Below are 21,621 nucleotides of genomic sequence, written 5' to 3' on the forward strand. Positions count from 1 at the left end.
GATGCCTCGGATGAAGGGAATGGTGATGGATTTAGAGTAATCTTTGTAAACAAGATCAGGCAAGCTATTAACAAAAACAACATGTTTATTCTTACTAAGACAAATTATATACAACATTCAAACTACACATATAACATGTCTGGTTCTAACTAAGGCAACAAAAGTACACTGGAGACAATACTTGTCACATGTCTAACTGTCCACAAAATCAATTAAGTATTTCGCTTAAGCTTTATGACAAATAAATCATCATTACACATAACTTTTCAGACACTTGGATGATACTTAACACACTTAAACTTCTCTCACATTGCAAACAATAAAAGACAAAACTTAAACCACATTCACTCTTAGCATTACATATCATAAGCAAATCTGTAGCTCTCTGTATTCTACTATTCACAATCAAACAAAAATATGACTTTCCGATTCTTTCTAACACCTTCTATGCCACTAGGTAACAGAACCAACATTGTTCGTTTGAACTTCACAATCTAGGATATTGCAAACTTCGAAACGAGAGCCCTCTAGATAATCAATATAAAAGACAGAGCTCAATCTCTGTCTTTTATATCATTCTCTCGACCTTGACCCTTCTTCTGTAAAGTCCCCCGGATTTACTGTGGGTTTTCTCCGTCACCCACGTAATCGCCGGGGTTTGGCAGGAAAACTCATAATCCAGTGACCTTCGCAACTGTTGCTAGCCTTAGGTTTCCTAGCCTAATCCTGTCTGAGTAAATTTCAGTTAAAAATCTAGTGGTTCTTATTCAAATATTTTAACATTTAGTTACAACATTTATCTCAGTACAGTGAGTTATACATTCTTTTACTTACAAGTATAATATGTAATTAATTGCCCGTGTAACATCGACATAGAAAAATTATTTCTATTTGTTTTCTATATGAGATTTTACAGAAACAAATGTAAGAAAGCTAAACACTGTGTAAAACTAGCAAAACAAAAGTCATAACAAAACAAGACGAAACTTTGGTAAGAACATTGAAAATAAATATCAGGAAGATTGCAAAATATTCTGGAAGATGTTGAAAAAGCTCAGAAATGGAAGAAAGAGTGCTGCTGTAAAAGGAATTAGAGATGATAAAAGTGACATGAAAACAGGAGAAAAAGATATCCTTGAAGTATGGAGTAATTATTTAAAAAATTGCTAAATCGAACAAGCAGTGATGACAGCACAGTGGTAAAAAACACTGACCGGGCATGCAGTCAGGAATACATATCCATACTTGAAGTAGAAAAAGCCACCAAAAGCCAAAAATGTGGAAAGGAAGTAGGAGCAGATGATATTCGACCAGAAATGCTCAAGTATCGAAGGTCTTGCAATGGCTGCACTGCATAGTTCAGAAGGCCTGGATAGAGGGACAAATTACAGATAATTGGAGTAGACTTCACATAGTACCCATATACAATAAAGTGAAATAAAACTGAATGTGAGAATTACAGAGGTATATCTCTACTGAGGTTACTTGGTAAGATATATGCAAGTATGCTTGAGAAACGGCTGAGAAGGATTGTGGAAGGGAAACTTGGTGAAGAACAAGCTGGATTAAGGCCAAATAAAAGCTATCAGGATCAGATTTTAACTTGCATATGACAAACAGCTGAAAAATCATGGGAACATAACAAAGATCTGTATTTAAATTTTGTAGATCTGGAAAAGGCATATGACAAGGTGCCAAGAGAGAAACTATTCAAAACGCTACAGTTGTATGGAGTCAGTGGAGCATTATATCGAGCAATACTTAGTCTTTATTTGGGTTGTAAATCAGCAGTTAGAATTGAAGGAAGTACAGGAAGATGATTTAATGTTAAATCTGGTGTCAGACAAGGATGCACATTATTCCCCCTCTGTTATTCATTATCTATATGGATCACATTATGAAGGAAAGTGGTATTAAACCTGATATCAAAATTGGGGATGTTAATGTCAGCTCTTTGTTTTATGCGCATAATGCTATACTTCTAAATAAATCCGCTTCAAGTTTGCAAGATTCCCTGACTAAATTGAATAACTGTTGTAATAGATATGGTATGAAGGTCAGCATTAAAAAGACAAAGATAAATGGGATGCTTAAGGGTCAAAGCTGTATAACTGAGTGGAGACCTCCACATAGCCTTTAAAGGAATGCAGAAACCCAACCAGGGCATCAGACCTAATGTCCAATACTCACCTTCTCGTGGTGCATCCTGTTGGGTATCTACCTGAATACTGAACGAACGAGAATGGGCTGGCAATTTGGGATTTAGCCGACCAAATTGTATTCTTATTGGTAAAACCAAAATATAAAATGATGGTACAACATTACAAAATTTCATGCTGGCTGGGACGTGGCCCGGTTAAACAAGGCCGCCGTTGTTTCCGCCAAGGAACCAGGGTGAACAGCGAAAAATTAACTACTGGAACAAATCTGAAAACACACCCCAACTCAACATCACCAGAGTTAAAGAATGGTACTATCAACATAAGTAGCCTGAATGGCAAAGAAATGGAGCTAGCTGAGGAATTAGATAAGTACCAGATCGACATAACAGGGGTGACTGAAACAAAAAAGACAAAAACTGGCGAGATCTTTCTGAGCAATAAATACAAAATGTTATATTCAGACAATGACAATCAAGAAAAAGGAGCAGCCATAGTATTCAATAAAAAATACAAGGCTAATCTTCTTGAATGACAGGCAATATAAAATAGAATGATGCAATATAAAATAGAATGATGCAATTAAATATGAGAATGGGGAACTGGACAATGAGACTTATTTGTGCATATGGTCCCACAGAAGGTTCTACTAAGGAGGAATTTTTTTGAGGCTTTAGAAAAAGCTACTGACACGATGAAAAAGGAAAAGTTGGTCCTTGTTGAGGATCTAAATAGCAGAGTAGGAAATGATTGTCAGACATACAAAAATATTTTGGGAAAATTTGAAGAAAAGAGCAAAGCTAATAATAATGGCTAATATCTGTTGGATTTCTACTCAGGACATGAATTGGTTATTACTAACACCATGTTCCAACATAAAAATGTGCACAAATTCACATAGAGAGAAGAGGCAAGGAATAAGAAAAGTCTCGTTGACTATGTTATTGTTGATAGTGATGTTTTCTCCCTGGTGCAGGACACCAGAGTGTACAGAGGATTTGAAATTGGAAGTGATCACTATTTAGTCTTGAGCAGGATAAAATTGAATTTCATATTGAAAAGAATAACATGTAAGAAAGTTTTAAAGCGAATAAAAGTTGAGCAGCTCTCAGATGTGCACTGTAGACTAAAATACACAAAGATTATTGAAGAAAAAATGAAAGAGTTTGAGAACATGAACCAAACTTTGGAGATTCAATGGCAAGCCTTGAAGAAAACCCTGATTGATTCAGCTAGAGCAGCATGTGGTGAAGTTGTCTGCGAGGATAGAAAAATTAGAACTCCATGGTGGACATAGGAAGTTAAAGAGGCAGTGAAGGAAAAGAAAAAAGCAATCAAAAGTTCCTGGCGAATAAGTCAGCTTGTGCTCTTAGAGAATAAGGAGACAAATGTAAGAAAGCTAAACACTGTGTAAAACTAGCTAAACAAAAGTCATGGGAGGACTTTGGCAAGAACATACAAAATAAATATCAAGATGGCAAAATGTTCTGGAGGTTATTGAAGAAGCTTAGGAATGGAGGAAAGAGTGCTGCTGTAAAAGGAGTTAGAGATGATAAATGTGACATGAAAACAGGAGAAAAAGATATCCTTGGAGTATGGAGTGATAACTTTGAAAAACTGCTAAATGAAACAAGCAGTGATGACAGCACAGTGATAAAAAAACCACTGACCAGGCATGCAGTCAGGAATACATATCCATACTTGAAGTAGAAAAAGCCAAAGGCTTGAAATGTGGAAAGGCAGCAGGAGTAGATGATATTCGACCAGAAATGCTGAAAGTATGGGGGTATAAAAGTCTTACAGTGGCTGCACTGTATAGTTCAGAATGCCTGGAGAGAGGGACGAATTCCCGATGATTGGAGTAGAGCTCTCATAGTACCCATATATAAAAAGGGAAATAAAACTGAATGTGAGAATTACAGAGATATATCCCTACTGAGTGTTCCTGGTAAGATATATGCAAGTATACTTGAGAAATGGTTGAGAAGAATTATGAACTAGGATATACATTAAAATAAATTTTATGTAAACTAGGATATACATTAAAATAAATTTTAATATACTTCAATATTTCAGCAACGTCACGTTGCCATTTTCAAGAAACCTAAGAACAAGACACGTGCACACAGGCACAACAAACGGTAAATGATGAAGAAGAAGGCAGCTATTATTTCTCCTAAAGTCCTGATGGTGCCCCCTAGCAGACCAAATTTGTTCTTGGGCTGAAGGTCTTCTGATGTAGGTTTCCCAAATTTGAGGCAGTCTCATGCAGACCAAATTTGTTGAGGTTTGGAATGTTTCTTAGGGCTGAAGCTGATTCCATGAAAAGCTTTTCATATTTGTATTTACTACAGTGCATTATCGTGGCTTTTTTTCCACCGTATTCTATGGCAGGTATCCAGCGCATGATCAGCAAGACAGAGTGGCTGTTTCACCAATACAGCCACTCAGCAAGACAGAGTGGCTGTATTGGTGAAACCGGATGTAGTCCTTGTGTTCTGAACTTTGCTGTTCTGCCTGTTTGGCCAAAGTAGGACATCTTACAACTGCAAGGGACCTGGTATACACCAGGTAGGTCTAGGGGAGGGGGGTCTTTAGTAGAGCGGATAAGGGATGCCAATTTTTTATATGGTCTGTAACAAGAAGTCATGTTTTTTTAGGATTTTTATAATTTTTTCCAAAGTGCCTCGGATACAGGGTAGTATCTTAATGACTCCATATTGTTGCGAGGAGGGGTGATGGGATTGTTGGTGAATGTATCTGCCTGTATGGGTGGATTTTCTATAGACAGAGAAAACCAAGGTTTCATCAGGCTGGTGGCAGGTGACTAGCGTATCTAAGAAAGGAAGGCAGTTGTTTTTTATTTCTTCCAGGGTAAATTTGATTCTGGGGTGTTGGTTGTTTAAGTGTGTCAAGAAGGAGAGGAGTGTTTCAGTGTCATGTGGCCAAATAGCGAACACATCATCAACATAGCGAAGCCAAATGGTTGGTTTTTGTGGGGCAGAGTTTAAGGCTTTCTCTTCAAAAGTCTCCATATAAAAGTTGGCCAAGGGTGGGGAGAGTGGAGAACCCATGGCTGTCCCCTCTATTTGTTTGTAGAATTTTCCTTGCCAAACAAAATAGCCTGAGTTCACTGTGAACTGAAATAGGGCTGTCATATCGGGAAGAATAGCTCTAAGGATTCTTTGAGTGGGACAATTGTGAATAAGGAGGAGACATCAAAACTGACCATTATGTCACTGTGTTTGAGTGTAAGGTTTTCTATGCTGGCTTTGAAGTGGGCTGAGTTTTTTATGTGTGAAGGTGTGTTGCCAGTATAGTGTGAAAGAGCTTTGGCCAAATGTTTAGCTAATTTATATGTGGGGGAATCAATGGCATCCACTATGGGATGTAATGGCACATTTTCCTTATGTATTTTTGGGAGTCCATAAATACGGCAGGGAGGGTATGGAGTTAAATGGTTTTAATTTATTAGTGATTTCCACAGGCCAAGAAGTGACCTTCTTAAGGAGCCTGTGGAGTTTTCTAATTTGTGAGTTGGTGGGATTGTACTCGATAGGTAAGTATCTAACAATATTAAAAATATTGTTAGATACTTTTATCTAACAATATTTTTGTTAGATCTAACAATATTAAAAATGAGGATATTAGGAAAGAACTTGACATTGTCAGCATCCAGGAATGCGTTAGCAGAGCTTATCTCAGGTGGTATGGTCACTTAAACACTCACTTAAACATGGGCGAGGAAAGAATGGAGAACCTGTGGAACAAGTAAAACATTTCAGCTACTTAGGCACGATTTTTAGTGAAGATGGTAAATTAAATATATAAATAGACAACAGAATCAACAAAGCTGGTATGGTAGGAAGTCAATTAAATAAATTCATATAGAATAAGAGAGAAATTAGTCGGAACACTAAATTAGCTGTATACAAGACAGAGTTCAAACCAGTTTTAACTTATGGATCTGGGTCAGAAGTAAAACACTTGACCAAAGACTACAGACTGCAGATATGAGAGTCCTGAGAAAGATTATAGGCGTGAACAGATGACATCAATGGCAACATCATATTAAAAATGAGGATATTAGGAAAGAACTTGACATTGTCAGCATTCAGGAATGTGTTAGCAGAGCTAATCTCAGGTGGTATGGTCACTTAAAGAGAATGGGTGAGGAAAGATTAGCAAAACAAGTGTTCTCTACCAGGTTGGCAGGAAAACGACCCAGAGGAAGAACAAGATATAGGTGGATTGATATGGTACAAAGTGCCTTAGGCGATAAAAATATAAGATCTGATAATGTTGGAGTCTTGACAAGTAACAGACTGATTTGGAGGAAAATTGTTGATAGGAAGTTAGTAATGATGTAAGTTTTTCATGTAGTATTATCATATCCTGTATACCCTTTAAGGATACATATCAGGAATTGATGATGATGAAGATTAGAAGCTGTACAGCATGCTGTGTATCATAGTGATGGAACTGTACTCCAGGAAAAGAACATATTGGTAAGGTGGTCAAAGTAGCTCATATGATTACTTCTTTATTGAAGAACACACTTATATAAGAAGTTATTTTTCTTTATAAAAGCCTTGATACAGTCACATCTGGATCACTGTGCTTGTGTCTGGCCACCTAGGTTTCTTGATGATGAGAATGTAGAGGATCCATAGGCATGTGACCAAGATAATGAGTGGTTGGAGAAATGCTCCTGATGATGAAAGCTTCAGGGTTGGCAGATTGCAAAAGTTTGTTGATATGCAAAACATGGATGTGATAGAAAAATTTAAGTTGTTAATAGGATATAATTAGAGGACTGATTCAGAGGAAATATTGCAGCACTTGGCTAGAGGGATAGAAAAAAGGGGTCATTCCTGGAAATTGTGCAAGTGTAATTAGCAAGTATGCAAGAACTAGATTATTTCACTTAGCAAGCGTGAATGAGGGAAATGGGTAGCCAGAATATGTTATGAATGTTTTATCAGTTATGGCAGACCATGTGGACAGTTTTGAGATTCTCCAATGAGTCTTCAGACTCCATAGAGGTACTTGTGCAATAATAATAAAAAATATATTTGATGGCAATAAAACTAAGTGAACACATATATAACACTATACTTTCCTAAGATAAGATAGACTATTATGTTGTATATACATAATATGAACTGTCAAGTGAGTTAGTGATATTTTGCACATAGGGGGTAGCTAAAAGATACAGGATTGTAGCCTCACTAGGGAAATAAAAATATAGTCCCTGCAATAATTTTCTTTCTGAAGTAGGGAAGAACATTCATAAATTGTTACTATGAATTATGTTAAAAAACCAAGCACAAATGAAAAAAAATATTTTAATATACTTCATTTCAAAGAATAACCTGAGCAATTCTTGCTTCTCTCAGTAGTTGCAAAGCTTGTTGAATCTTTTTTTCCTTCTCAATTTCTTTCGGATCTACCTAAAATGTGTTAAAAGAAGATTTACAGAAAAATGTGATAACATATGCATTCATTTTTAAATTTAGTGAAACAAATATATATATATATATATATATATATATATATATATATATATCAAGTTTTTGAAGGCAAAAAAAAAAAGGACTATAGGCCATGTGTGAATTTTGGATCATCTGAATTGTTCAGATTTAATGTTAGGGTTGTTAAAGCCACAAGGCAAGTCTATCGAGATGAAATGAAATTCTCCATTACACATAATGGGCAATGAGAGGTAAAGCTGACCACTCAGTAATAAACACCGGGGGGAAGCAAATCATAAGATAAGAGCTTACTTAGCAAGTCACTGGCACAATAACCTGTTAAGCAAGCAGACTGTATTTAATGCTGCTCTGAGTTCAGAATGGAAGAAGAACATTTAATAAGAATGTCAATGCAAGAACTGGAGAAACAAAAAAAAAAACACGAGATTCAAAGTCAGCTATGATATGCTTAATTCTTTTAATGAATAGTTTTAGCACACTTCCTGGTGAACCAGTGTTTAAATAGGTGACAAGTATTTAAAGTGGATTTTTTTTTTTCATTTTTTTATTTTTATATATATATTTTTTTTTATGATGGTGCCATATATGAGAGGTTAACTAACCTATAATATATTAATACCAAAGACAGAAAGTTAAGAAAGAAGAAACTTTCTCAATTTGATTTAAGACTTGATTAGAGGTGGAGAGATTGTTCCAGAGTGCTGCACAAGAAAAAATAAATGATAAGGAAGAAAAGACAGTTCTGTAAGCTTGAACTTGGATTGTGAAGGAGTAACAATTAGCTGTCTTACATACTTCACTGGATTTAATAGGGGAGGATGGAAAAATCATTGATGCCAATTCAGATGAGCAGTGGCAAGTGAATGTGTGTGGACTGGATTGGCGAGAGATGGATCACCAATATCAAATTGTTCTTTTCTGCACAGAATTAAGAAATTTTAGGGAGCTCTTAAGGACAACACCCCATATGTGAGAACAGTATTTGAATTTGTGTAATGTTAGCAGCTGTTTGGAGATAACATAATACAATGAACATCCTAAGAGAAATCCTAATATTTTGGATGCTGAGGAGGGAATAATCATCATTTGTTTATGATAGGAGAGATTTATATTAGAGTAATACCAAAAAGAGAAATCTCATGTTGTCTCGAGATTTGGTGTTGAAGGAAAGGGATCTTTTCTGTGAGAAATAAAGCAGGACTATGTTTTGCTATAAAACTGATGAGGTTGTCCAAACTCCACCGAAGAATGGTTTGAAGATCAAAATTTTAGGGTAACAGAAGTTGATATTCTGGATGTTGTCATGGTTTGCTGAATGAAAAGGTGACTGGTCGTTTAGAATTATGGGGAAAAGAAGTTCAAGCTAAGAAGCCATTGTTGTGTTTGTAAATTGCAATGTTATTCGGGCAAGTTTGTTTGTTTTGTGGGAAGAAAAACCCTATCACCTCCAAATGAGATTAGCTAAAACACTTTTAGTTAAAAGCCCTTATAAATGCTTTTTGCATCCTAAGTGGGATTCAAACCAATCTTCCCTTCCAAAGGGAAGATTGGTTTGAATCGGTTGGGCATGAATTATCATTGATGAGGAGGAGTGGGCTGGTTTTGGAAAACTAAGAGACAGAGAATAAAAATTTATTGTGGAATAGAAATTAAATGTTCCTATACAAATTACTTCAGTGATACTGCATTCAGTGCATACATGAGACTTGCATTTCAAAGGAGGCATTTGTACGTATGTTCACTCAGATTTATACACCATGACAACAAACAGTATCAAGAGACCTTTTTTGGCTAAAAATCCTTCTTCTTTATTCTATAAAATTCAGTTGCTGTCTATTGATCTCCTAATGCCACAAGCCAGCCTAACTTTTTGGTTTCCTCTCTTTAAATGTTGATTTTCCTTTACAGGTTTCAAATCAGAATGGGTTGATAATGATATATTACACAGTGGTAACTGTGGGTCCAAGGGGATGTTGAAATGCATGCACACGAATGCCAGAAAAATAAGAAATAAAGAATTTTTGGCAGTGGTCACCTCAACTTGGCCAAAAATTATAGGCATTAGTGAAACCTTTTTGACAGAAAATTATAGAGTTACAGGGATAGAATGTAAAGGTTATTGTATTTTCAGGGAGGATAAAGGAAATAGGACAGGAGGTAGGTATTGCTGATGATAGTTGAAAAACTTCAACCAAAAATAGCAATCGATAATTTTAGATCTGAAGAAGGTGGTTCGCTTGAGACTATCTGGTGTGAGATAAAGGCCAACAGGACAAAATATATTGTTAGCTACTGCTATACACTTCTGAATCAAAAAAAAAAAAAAAATGTTTTGAATGATTTGAAATTCTGATTTATTGCACAGAAAATAATTATTACCAAATATGAATTAGCATAATCAAAATCTACGTACTTTGTAGATTACATAACCATGTAAACATAAAAATGTAATATAAATGATAAGAAAACATTCACAAAAATTACAAAGGAAACAATAATAATTAGTACTTTGATGCATCCCCCTTAGCTTTTATGACTGTTCATAAACGGTTGGGCATATTATTTACTAGTGGCTCGCAGTCTTTCTTTTTTTTTTTTTTTAAATATCAAAATGCCCATGTTTCCTGCAGACTAGAAACAAGTTCACTTTTTATCTCTTGAGACAACTTCTTGAAGTTTCTTCATAATTTGCCACAAATTCTCAATGGGGTTTAAATCTAGTGAGTTTGTCAGCCAAGGAGTTACACTGCTTTGCCTTTCTTTGAGCCATCTAGATGGTCTTGGAAGTGTGAAGAAGCTGAATCTTGCTGAAAAAGTAAACCACCATCACATGCATCTTCCAATGATGGTAACATAAAGTGTTTCCCTTTCCAAGAATTTCTTGGAACATTTTGGAATTGACTGTTTCATACACAATACACAGTCTACCTGGATTTCTCTGCGGTCATACAAGCCCATATCACAACAGGCTACAAATTTGACAGAATATTTTATGCATTCTTTATCAAATGCTTCTTGCTTAAGACACCAAACACATATCTTTGATGACCATGGGACACACAAAACATACTTTCATTGCTAAAAAGAATCTTTTTTAACCATCCTCTTGACCTGACAACAGTCTGTTTACACCATTGCACTCTAGTTGTCTTTTGCTTGGAAGTCAAAAGTGGCTTTGTCTTAGGCACACGTGATTTAAAACCCAATTTGTGAAGTTGTCTTAATGTCGTAGATTTAGACACATTCACACCTAGTTCTTTCCATCGCCTTTGAAAATACCTTACATTTTGGAAGCAGATTTCTTCACGATATTCTTCAATCCCCTTGCATCTCTTGATGTAGTTATAATTTATTTATTTATACTTATGGCAAAAGGAATACAGAACAGCTACAGGTCAATGTCCAGTCTGGAAAGCCAATCCAAAGCCTCATCTGTCACCTTATGGATATCCTGTAGACCACCACTGTGAAATTGGTGCTTTGGGCAGTTGTTCACAATATGAGTAATCGCCTGAGTAACGGGAGAACAATCACAATAAGGGTGGCTAACAGCTCCCGTTTATGTAGTAGGTAGCAACATCTGCCCTGATTAGTTCTGATCCTGTTGATTGATGACCAAATCTTCTTAGGAAGAGCAAAACCAGGCTGCAGAGCACAGGGATCTTCTACTAGGAAGCTGTTTGTTGGACCAGTATCCTCTCCACGTCAGGTGTTGATGGCAGGGCAGCTGAAGAGAGTTCGTCCATGGACCAGAAAGGCTTTTCAGATTTTAGGCGAAGACTAGGTGGATTTATGAGTCTGGTGCAGGGGAAGGAGTGGGTTGCTCATTGCTTTATTAAATTCTTAAATCGAGGTTTGTCTTCTCCATATGTTTGGTGGAGCAATGTTAGATAGGACAGGCAGCCAGGAGAGGGGGTGCTTCTCACTGTCCCACTAATTGTGCACATGGTAGAGTTTAGCTGGGTGTCTATAATGTTAGTGTGTGTGCACATCTTTCCCAGATAGAGGCACAGTATTCTGCTGCAGAGAATGTGAGGGCTAGTGCAGATGACTTTAAGACTTTTGCACACAACCCCAGGTTGTTCCAGCAAGCCTTGAAATGATATTGTTTCTCATTTTAATTTTGTTGGAAAGGTTGGTGATATGCCTTTTATATAGGTTAGACTTCTGTCCAGGCTCACTCCAAGGTATTTTGGGTGAGGCTCATGCTCAATCATTTTTCAACAGGAGGTGTCGATCCGCCTCTGCATTGTTCAGGTGAAATACTGTGGACACAGTTTTTGTTGGATTCGGCTTCAAGTACCACTGCTTGAAGTACTCTTCCAGGATGTTCAGGTCTGTGTTCAAGGTTGATTCCAGGTTGGCAAAGGAGGTAGATTGATGTAGGATCGCTAGGTCACCAGTGTACATATACTTGCTTGAGCTGGTATGTGGTAAGTCATACACATAGATGTTAAAAAGTAAAGGGGATAACACAGAGCCCTGAGGGAGACTGTTGTGAAGGAATCTCGGCCTGCTCTTTTTTCCACCAATATGGACCCAGATCTTTCTGTTGGGGAGAATGGATTCAAAAAGCTGGAAAGTTTTTTTGCACCTTATATTTCCTAGCTTTAGGAGGAGGCCCCTGACTGTGTCATAAGCTGATGTTAGTTCAATGAAAGTGGCTCCAGAATTAAGTTTCTTTTGGAAGCCTGCTTTAATCTGTGTTTTCAGGGCCAAGACCCGGTCACAGCAACTTCTTCCTGGCCTGAAGCCAGCTTGTTCAATCGGGAGTACTCTTTCGATGAGTGGTGAAATTCTTTTGAGAATTCTTCCAAAGAGCTTAAAGGTGGAGCAAAGCAAGGAGATAGGTCAGAGATTTTTCACATCATTTGGATCTTTCCCTGGTTTGGGCACGGCAATTATTTTGGCTTCCCACCACAGATTTGGTAGTTTACCAGTCATTATAATTTTTGAGAAAAGGGCAGTCAGCCATGTTTGGCTTTGTTGACCAAGATGTTTTAGAAACTCAGGGAGGATACCATCCACTCCTGCAGCCTTGCCATTCTTGGTGAGTTTTAAGGCTACCTGTACCTCTTCCTGAGATACTGGGTGTACAAGTTCAGGAAGCTCAGGGCCTGTCTTCAGGATTTGTCTGATGTAAGATTGCACAGTAATTTTCCTGATAGAGCTGGGACATATCTTGGAGGTTTTCAATAAATGATTAGCCATTTGATCAGGAGTTATCTCTGTTGTTTTTTGTGTTGTTGGTTCTGCTCCACCTAATTTTCTCAGAAGTGACCAGCTTTTCTGGCTAGATGCGGTGAAATAGAGTTCATGGATGGTTGAGATCCATCTTTCCTGTCTGTTTTTATCCAGCATTGCTATGAGCTCCTTAGCAACACTTGGGTCTTCAGCTTCTTCATATTTGGCTAAAAGTTCCTCAGTTTTTCTACTCCAACATGGGATGTATTGTTTTCTGTAGCCTCTAGGAATAGAGGCTTTGGCGGCAGTTTTGATTAGTTTAAGAAATCTTGGATAGCAATTAGGAGTGGGTGGAATTGCTCTAATGGTTTGCTCGATTTGTTTCTGAAATGCATTCCAATTAGACCTGCAAGGTTCCATCTAGCGATTGGTGTTCTGCTGATGACTATGGTGATAGTTATAATAAATAAAAGTAAGTAAATAGTAAATAATAGCTAATTATCATGTTATTTCCCTTTGACTAATTTTTATGCATTTATTTTTGCATTATTCTAATATTTTGAACTACATTAAAAATTATTCTAATTCTGTGAATGCTTTCAAATAACAGTTTTCTTATAATTTATATTACATTTTTGTTTTCCTTCTTTTAAGGTTACACGGTGGTCAGCATTCATAGTGAAGAATTTATGCAGACACAACACATGTATTAGAATTACTTTACTTAACATTAAGAAAGTAACATTTGACGTTTTAACCTCTGTATTGAGGTCATCATCAGGAAAAATACATATGTATATGATCCAAGCTACATGACACTGTGCTATACAAAGATAAAACGAATCTAGATGCTTGTTAATCTTTTAACCTAGACTGCCTTCTTGTGGAAAAGAAAATGAATAAATAAAATAAAAAAATACAAAGAAATTAAAAATGGAACTATATTCAACACTTCTAAAGTCGTTGCGTGTTAAGATTTTCTTCTGGGCTTGTTCTGGTTGTTATAAGGATTGCAGATTTGGGTCCTCCACATTCTTGGAATGATTAATCCATCATTTTTGTTCACGTTTGAATCTTTTTGGCATTTCACAAACGTCTCTGAATTTTCACGCAAGCAAAGTTTTGGTGTGGTGTAGGGACTTAGTGCCTTTCCAATCGATTCTGTGGCATGTTTGGAGTGTGTGGTCTGATAGTCCTGTTTTACCGTAGTGGAGGTATTTAATGTGCCATTTGTGTTCATCTTTTCTGATTGAGATAGTGTTTCCTGTTTCCCCTATGTAAGGTAGGTTGCAAGGTACATTGGATTTTGTAAACCACAGGTATGGAAGAGGATCTCTGGAATACCTAAGTAAATGTATAAATTTTGGCAGGGGTTTGAAGGTAGTCGTAATGTTAGATTTAAGTAGTGTTCTGTCTATTTTTTCCAAAATGCCTCTAATATAGGCTATGGTTATGGTATTCTTGTCTTTTTTGTTTTCAGTAGTATTTTTATGGAGGATCTTGTGAACCGTTTTTTTTTTATTGTAGTCATTTTTTACAAATGTTTGGTTAATGGTAAAAAGGAAAACATTAACCAATCAGTTTACAAATGTTTGGTTAATGGTAGAATGAACAATCAAAAAATAGGATGCCACGAGGCTGCTAGTGATCTGTGCGAGTTCACACAGATCACTGTTAATGATCTGTGTGAGAATGTGAAAGTTTTATTTTCCCAACCAAATACAGCATCATTGTTACAACCTACGGACATGGAAGTCATTGCAACTTTCAAAGCCCATTTTCTTAAAAAGACATTCTCAAAGGCAGTTGAAACAACAACGGGTGAAAATCATGAAAATCACGACATGAGGCTGGGAAAATCCCGAGAAAATCATGCCACGAGGCTGAGTGCCAGCCAGTTACTTCGCTGCTAGCATTAAGAGCCGGTGCATTACAAGCTCCAGTTGTTCTGTTGTATGTATTTACAAATTATGTTCTTCGTAAATTTTACAGTCCATTGATCATGTCGAAGAATAAGAGCAATCATACAACTGGGTCATTAAGTGAAAAAAAGAAGAGGAAGGTAATTACCTTAGATACAAAACTTGATATAATTAAAAGATTTAAATGTGGTGAAAGTAAGATCAGATGCGAATTTGGTTTTAACGAGTCTACAATACGGACTATTTTATCCAAAGCTGATAAGCATTGCGAGCAAGGTCAAGTGGCATCTACATCTGCAAGTATGCAATGCACATGTAACCGGAGTGCTATAATGGCTGAAATGGAAGATCTGTTGATTATTTGGCTGGAAGACTGCAATCAAAAGAGAATTCCAATTAGTGCCTATAATATCACGGCCAAAGCTCTAAGCCTGTTTTCAAGACTTAAAGAGAATAAATATAAAGAAGACAATTCAAAATTCGCAGCTAGCAAAGGCTGGCATGAAAATTTTAAATCTAGAGCTGGACTAAAGAATGTTAAAATAACAGGTGAAGCTGCAAGTGCCAATGAAGATGTGGCATCCACATTTCCTGCTGAGCTGCAGAAAATTATCGAAGAAAATGATTACAATTACCGCCAAATTTTCAATGTAGATGAAACTGGACTCTATTGGGAAAAAAATGCCACCTAGAACTTTTATATCAAAAAAAAAAAAAAAAAAAGCACAGCCTGGCTATAAAGTATCAAAAGATCGCATAACAGTTATGCTTGGAGGGAATGCTAATGGAGCTGCTGCTTGTCTATCGAACTCAGAACCCAAGGGCTTTAAAAGGATGTAACAAGAACTCTTTACCTGTAATCTGGCAGGCGAATCAGAACGTTTGGGTTAACCAAAGTCTATTCGAAGATTGGTTTAAGTCTCATTTTTGCCAGGCAATTGAAACTTATTGCAAGAGAAATAACTTAGCTTTCAAAGCTCTTTTGCTTTTAGACAACGCACCTGGTCATCCAAATTCTCTTAATGATCTGTTTGAGAATGTGAAAGTTTTATTTTTCCCACCAAATACGACATCATTGCTACAAACCCATGGACATGGGCATCATTGCAACTTTCAAAGCCTATTTTCTTAAAAAGAAATTCTCAAAGGCAGTAGAAACAACAACGGGAGAAAATGCAATTACGCTCCACGAATTTTGGAAAAAATTTAACATTAAACACGCAATTGAGAACATTTGTGACTCGTGGGAGCAAGTGTCTTCTAGTTGCATGAAAGCTGTTTGAAAAAATCTTCACTAATAAGTAAAAAGTAGGTCCTGCCTCAGTAATTTATTCACATTTTATAATAAGGTGACAGTAGAGTCAGATAAAGGAAATATAGCAACATTACGATACTGCTGGACTTTGTGAGTAGAATCAAGGCAAAAGTGGATAACTAGGAGAGTGCCCCAGGGTTCTGTACTAGGACCACCACACTTTAATTTGTACTATTTTATGTTGAGCAAATACATGAGAGGTAGGTTGATCAATCTATGGTACATTAGTACTGTATGGGTAGTGGGTTTCAAAAGGAGGAACTTGTTTCCATTTGATTTAAATGACTGTATCTTGTATTCTCTTGGGAAACACAGCTCGGGGGGGGGGGGGGGGGGGGGGACTGTTCCACAATACAGCAGTATCAGAGATGAAAGAGGAGGAAAAGAAACTTGTTCTGGGTTTCGGGTTTCAAGGTGCACTGTGAAGGGATGCTGAGCAGCAGCTGCACGTAGTCCAATGAGCTTAGTACTAAGTGGGGGAATTACTGATGCTATTTCAGATGACCATTTCCAATGGAAATATTTATAGAATACACATGTTGCAGAAACCAAATGTCTGTGTGAAAGTGAAAGAAGTGAGTTTGTAAGAGATGGGTCATTAATAAGTCTAACTGCTCTCTGTACTGAGTCAAGCATTTTGAGGGAGCTTTTAAGCTCCCTCAAAATGCTTGACCCATTCCAAATGTCAGAGCAATATTCAATAGCTGAACAGATTTGTGATTTGTATAAGGTTAACAGCTGTTCAGAGGTGAAGTAAAGGCTTGAGTGAAAGAGAAATCCTAGTTTTTTAGAAGATGAGGAGGCAATGGTTGTGATGTATTTATGCCAGGAGAGGCTTGATGTCAGGGTAATTTCAGGAAGAGAAATCTCATCTTGTCTGGAAATCTGGATGTTGTCAAAAGTAATACTGACAAAAAATTGTTCTTTTTTGTGAGAAATAAGACAGAACTAGGTTTTATTAGCATTGAAATTGACAAGGTTATCTAAACCCCATTAAAGAATGGCTTGGAGATCACATTTGGAAAAGTGGTTGTTGATGTGCTGTAGGTTAAGGTGAGTAAGGTTTATCAAATGAAAGGGAGGACAATATGATGTTATCTGCAAAACTGTGTATTGGGTTGGAGGTCAAGTGAAGTAGGTCATTGATATAGCAGGAAGAGGACTGGTGAGAGGACAGACAACATTGTGGAACTCCAGCATTAATTGATGAGAGGATAAGGAATGGTCCACCATCACACAGCATGCATCTAGATAGAAAGCTGTCAATCCAACTACAGCAATCCTGAGACAAACAATGGTAGTTTGCTTAGTAAGCCTTTGGACTAGACACGGTCAAAAGCTTAGGAGATATCAAGTGCGACCACTTGAGATTCACAAAACTTCTCAATGGCATTTGTCCAGAGATGGGTGACACACGCGAGCAGATCTCTTGTTGATCGGCAGTGATGGAATCCATATTGACGGTTGTTTATTAGGTAGGTGCCTTCAAGGTAATGTAGGAGTTGGGAAATGATTTTTTTCCATTAGACAGGACTGAGGTGAGTGAAATAGGGGTTGTAGTTCAATGGTAGTGATTTATCACACTTCTTGGGAATGAGTTGAATATAGCCCAATTTCCAGACTTCCGGATAGATACCAGTGGAGTAAGAGAGCATATACAGGCATAGGACAGGAGTCAGTTCTGGTGCACAAACTTTCAGGACACTTGGAGGAATGCCATCAAGGCAGGAAGACTTTTTTTTGTGTCTAATTTGGACAGTATTTTTCTGACCTCTTTCTGGCAAAAGGATATAGGAAACATTGTATGTTGGGCATCTGGAATAGTTGGAGGGCATTCACCATTGTCAGTTATGGGTGCACTGGAAACAAAGTGTAAAGCCAGGAGATTTTTTTTTTGTTGCATCTATTTCAAGCTTGAGTATAAGCTTTGAAGGAGGATGGAGTTCTTGATTTGAGCCGGTTATGGTATGCTTGATTTTTCATTTGTACAGCCTTGGCAAATACAATCTTTTGGAGAACCAAGACTTAGGGGACAGCAGTTCAGTGTAGTGTGGGGAATGTATGTTTACATGCTAGTAAGGATTACTTGAGTGATACGTTCAGTGCATGTGTTTGGGTTGGAAGCAGTAGTCCAACCATGGGAATGAGGCATAGAAGTTGCAAAGGCCATCCCACATGGCACTGTTATAATGCCAAACTACTCTTGTATGGGAGTAACTGTGTAAGCATTGTTGCATGGGGGAAGGGAGAGGAGATGAGCACTAGATTGTGGTCAAAATTACCTAGGTGGCCCACTATATTCACTATGTATTTCGAAGGGTCGTTGGTGAGGAAGAGATCTAGGATGTTTGGGGAGTGGTTCGGGTTATCTGGTATTCTGATTGGCATGTGAACAAGTTGTGTAAAGTTGTTAGTGATGGCAAATGTTTCAGCATCCTGCCTGCAAGATCTAAGATCTGTGCAACTGAAGTATGAAAGCCAGTTGGTGTTGTGGTCATTAAAATCTCATAGGAGGAGGATTTCGCTGTTGGAAGAGTGGGACTGCAGACGGTCAATTATTAAGGAGAGGAAATTAAAGAGTTCAGAATGGTTGGTGGCATTAGGGGAGCGAGAGAGACAGCAAATGAATTTCACTTGGGGAAGGGATATTTTCCAAAGAAGGTCAAAGTTGGGTGATTTTTACTCTTGAAAGACACTTGTGACATTATAATTAGGAATTACAGACACGTTAACACAACAATATTTTAATATTTGCCAAATATTTCAGTCTGAAAATAACAGACTACCTTCAGTGGCTACATAGGAACTGTTTTTTGACAAGATGGAATACCAACAATTGATCATTCAAAAGTAGAACGAGCCGCATGATGTTACATTGTTAAGCATTAAAGAGAGGAAAAATTTCATCAGAGTGATGAGTACATTATAGGTATTAATTCACAATTTCAATCTTAATTTATAAATAATATTAGACTAATGTAGGAATTAAAAGTCTCAATTAAAAAAAAAAAAGATTAAACTTTCCCATATTTTTGATAAGGATATACAGTAGACTCTCGACTATCCAGCCTAATGTGGCGGAAGGGCAGGCTAGATAACCTAGGCCTACCTTTTCACACAAATGTGAAAAGGTAGGCCTAAGATGAAAGAGTCAAAACTTACAGTTTTTAGTTTTTGAAAAAGTCCTTGATAGATGACTGCTTCACCCTTTTAGGCCTCTTCTGCGATGCAATGTCCCTCCACTTATGCAAGCAGATGATATCAGCTGGTGTCGCTTCCTCCTGCTCACTAATATACTGCAGCACTGCCTCAATCATCTTGAACCCTTCCGAATGTGGGATGAGATTTTTTCCTCTCATCTGAGGATGCCTCCTCTTCTTCTCCCCCCTGTGTCACCATTTTCACAATATCGTTGTCAGTTATTTCATCAACTTCGTCGTTGTAATGTCCTCTGCATTGACATCGTCACAGCTCAGTACATTTTTGAGCAATGAAACAAGTTTATCGTTTTCATCTTCCACTTCGGTTTCAAACATGGGTTCAAGGTTGAAATGTCCACCTTCATGGTCCAAAAGAATTTTCCAAAACTTTACAAGTGATATGTTTCGAATCTCTTTACTAATTTACAATTTACTAGCGTAACCAGGAACAGTGGCAAACGTATTCCGCACCTGTGGACATCTGATACACAACTGACAAAGCAGAGAAATCCGCACTTTGCATGTCCCAACTTATGTTATGCACATGGCACGTAGGACGATTGTAGCAGACACCCGCTTGCAATGCCTTGGCAAAGTAAATTACAGTACGTATTTCTCATTTTATCACGGAGAATTACTGTATTATTATAATTCTCCGTGATAAAATCCGGGCTCTGGATAGTCGAGAGTCTACCATACAGTCATTTCGATTCAAGTTAGGATGTTGAAGTAAGGCCTCAACACTTTCTTTAAATAGGTGTTCAAATTTATAGCGACACCTGTGTAGAAGGCAAGTCTTGGACCAGAGGATATTGTGGCTTATTTCTATCCCGTGCTGAGCCAATCCAGACTTATCGGATTTGTTGTGCAGAATGTATGACTGACGTTCTTGAATTCTTTTTTCTATAGAGCGTCCTGTTTGTCCAAAGTAGGAGAGATTGCAGTTACAAGGAACTTGATACACACCAGGCAGAGACATAGTTGAGCATTTATCTTTAGAAGAGGGAAAATAGGTGGCTATTTTGTGAACCATTTAATTTCACATCACGTGAAATTAAATGGCTTCTCTGAAAAAAGAACACAACATCTGTTTGATTCCTACAATCCAATCCAGAACAATAAAGAATCAATACGACAAGTTCGAATTCCATATATTTCCGGGATTTCAGAACCAATCATATTTCTTCAGAATTCTTGAAATTGGTTCTGAAATCCCGGAAATATATGGAATTGGAACTTGTCGTATTGATTCTTTATTGTTCTGGATTGGATTGTAGGAATCAAACAGACGTTGTGTTCTTTTTTCTTCTGTAAACCTTTGTTGTAAGAATACCTGAAGGTGAACGGATGAGGAGGATGTCTAAGAAGATTAACTTGTCTTTTTTCAATCTCCATGGTAAACTTAATACGAGGATGTAAGGAATTGATTCTGGCTAAAAAGGAAGGTAAGGAATCGCCGTTATGAGGCACACTGAAAAGACGTCTATATATCTCACCCAAAAGGATGGTTGAGTGAATATAGATGAAAACAGGGTATCTTCTAGATGTTCCAAATAAAAGTTGGCTAAAGCAGGTGAAAGTGGACTTCCCATGGCTGTTCCTTCTACTTGGTTGTAGAATTTGTTTTGACACAAGTAATATTCAGAGTGCATCATGAAATCAAATAATTTTATAATATCTTGTGGGAAGATGTCAGCAAGTAATTGTAAAGTCTCTTTGAGAGGTACATTAGTATATACAGATTCAACATCGAAGCTCACCATAAGATCAGTAGGTTTTTTAAATTTATTTAGGAAATCTGAAGAGTTTTTCAAAAAACAGCGTGATTTGCCTATATGTGATTTCAATAATTTCGCTAAATATTTGGGCTATGCGATAAGTAGGTGAATCAGTACAGTCCACTATAGGACGAAGAGGAATATCTGTCTTGTGGATTTTAGGTAGACCACAAAATCTAGGAGGTCTTGCGAAATGTGTTTTTAACCTTTCTATCGTGTCTGCATCCAAACTTATCACCTCATCTAGAAGGGAATTTAATTTCTTCAGTTGCCTGTTGGTGGGATCGTGATCAAGTTCTTGGTATGTTGAGCGATCTCGAAGTAAAAGAGAAATTTTTCTTCTATAGTTTGAAGAATCCATAATTACTGTTGCTTTTCCTTTGTCTGCTTTAGTGATAACAAGGTGACTGTTGCTTCTTAAGGAACGAAGCGCTTCCTTCTGAAAAGAAAGTAGCATAGAAGCAACTTCTATGCAGAGAGAATTAGCCTTTTCACTGAAGAGATGACTAAGGTTCCGTTTGATGTTAACCACGAAATCTAGATACGGAATCTTTTTAGAGACTATAGC

General features: G+C 37.3%; 1 protein-coding gene across 4 annotated transcripts in view; it reads right to left on the reverse strand.

The window, feature by feature from the left end:
* The window catches only part of RhoGAP15B (RhoGAP_ARAP and RA_ARAPs domain-containing protein RhoGAP15B), a 339,597-nt gene that overhangs the window by 121,971 nt on the left and 196,005 nt on the right, over window positions 1-21,621 (reverse strand). For all 4 annotated transcript variants that reach the window (XM_090405966.1, XM_090405963.1, XM_090405964.1 and 1 more), the window contains exon 12: window positions 7,535-7,612. In XM_090405966.1, the coding sequence (XP_090262092.1) occupies window positions 7,535-7,612 (78 nt within the window). The remainder of the gene's footprint in view (window positions 1-7,534; window positions 7,613-21,621) is intronic.

This window comes from Typopeltis vanoorti, chromosome 16, assembly GCF_054136105.1.
Source record: "Typopeltis vanoorti isolate ZY-2024b chromosome 16, IOZ_Tvanoo_1.0, whole genome shotgun sequence".
Lineage (NCBI taxonomy): Eukaryota > Metazoa > Arthropoda > Arachnida > Uropygi > Thelyphonidae > Typopeltis > Typopeltis vanoorti.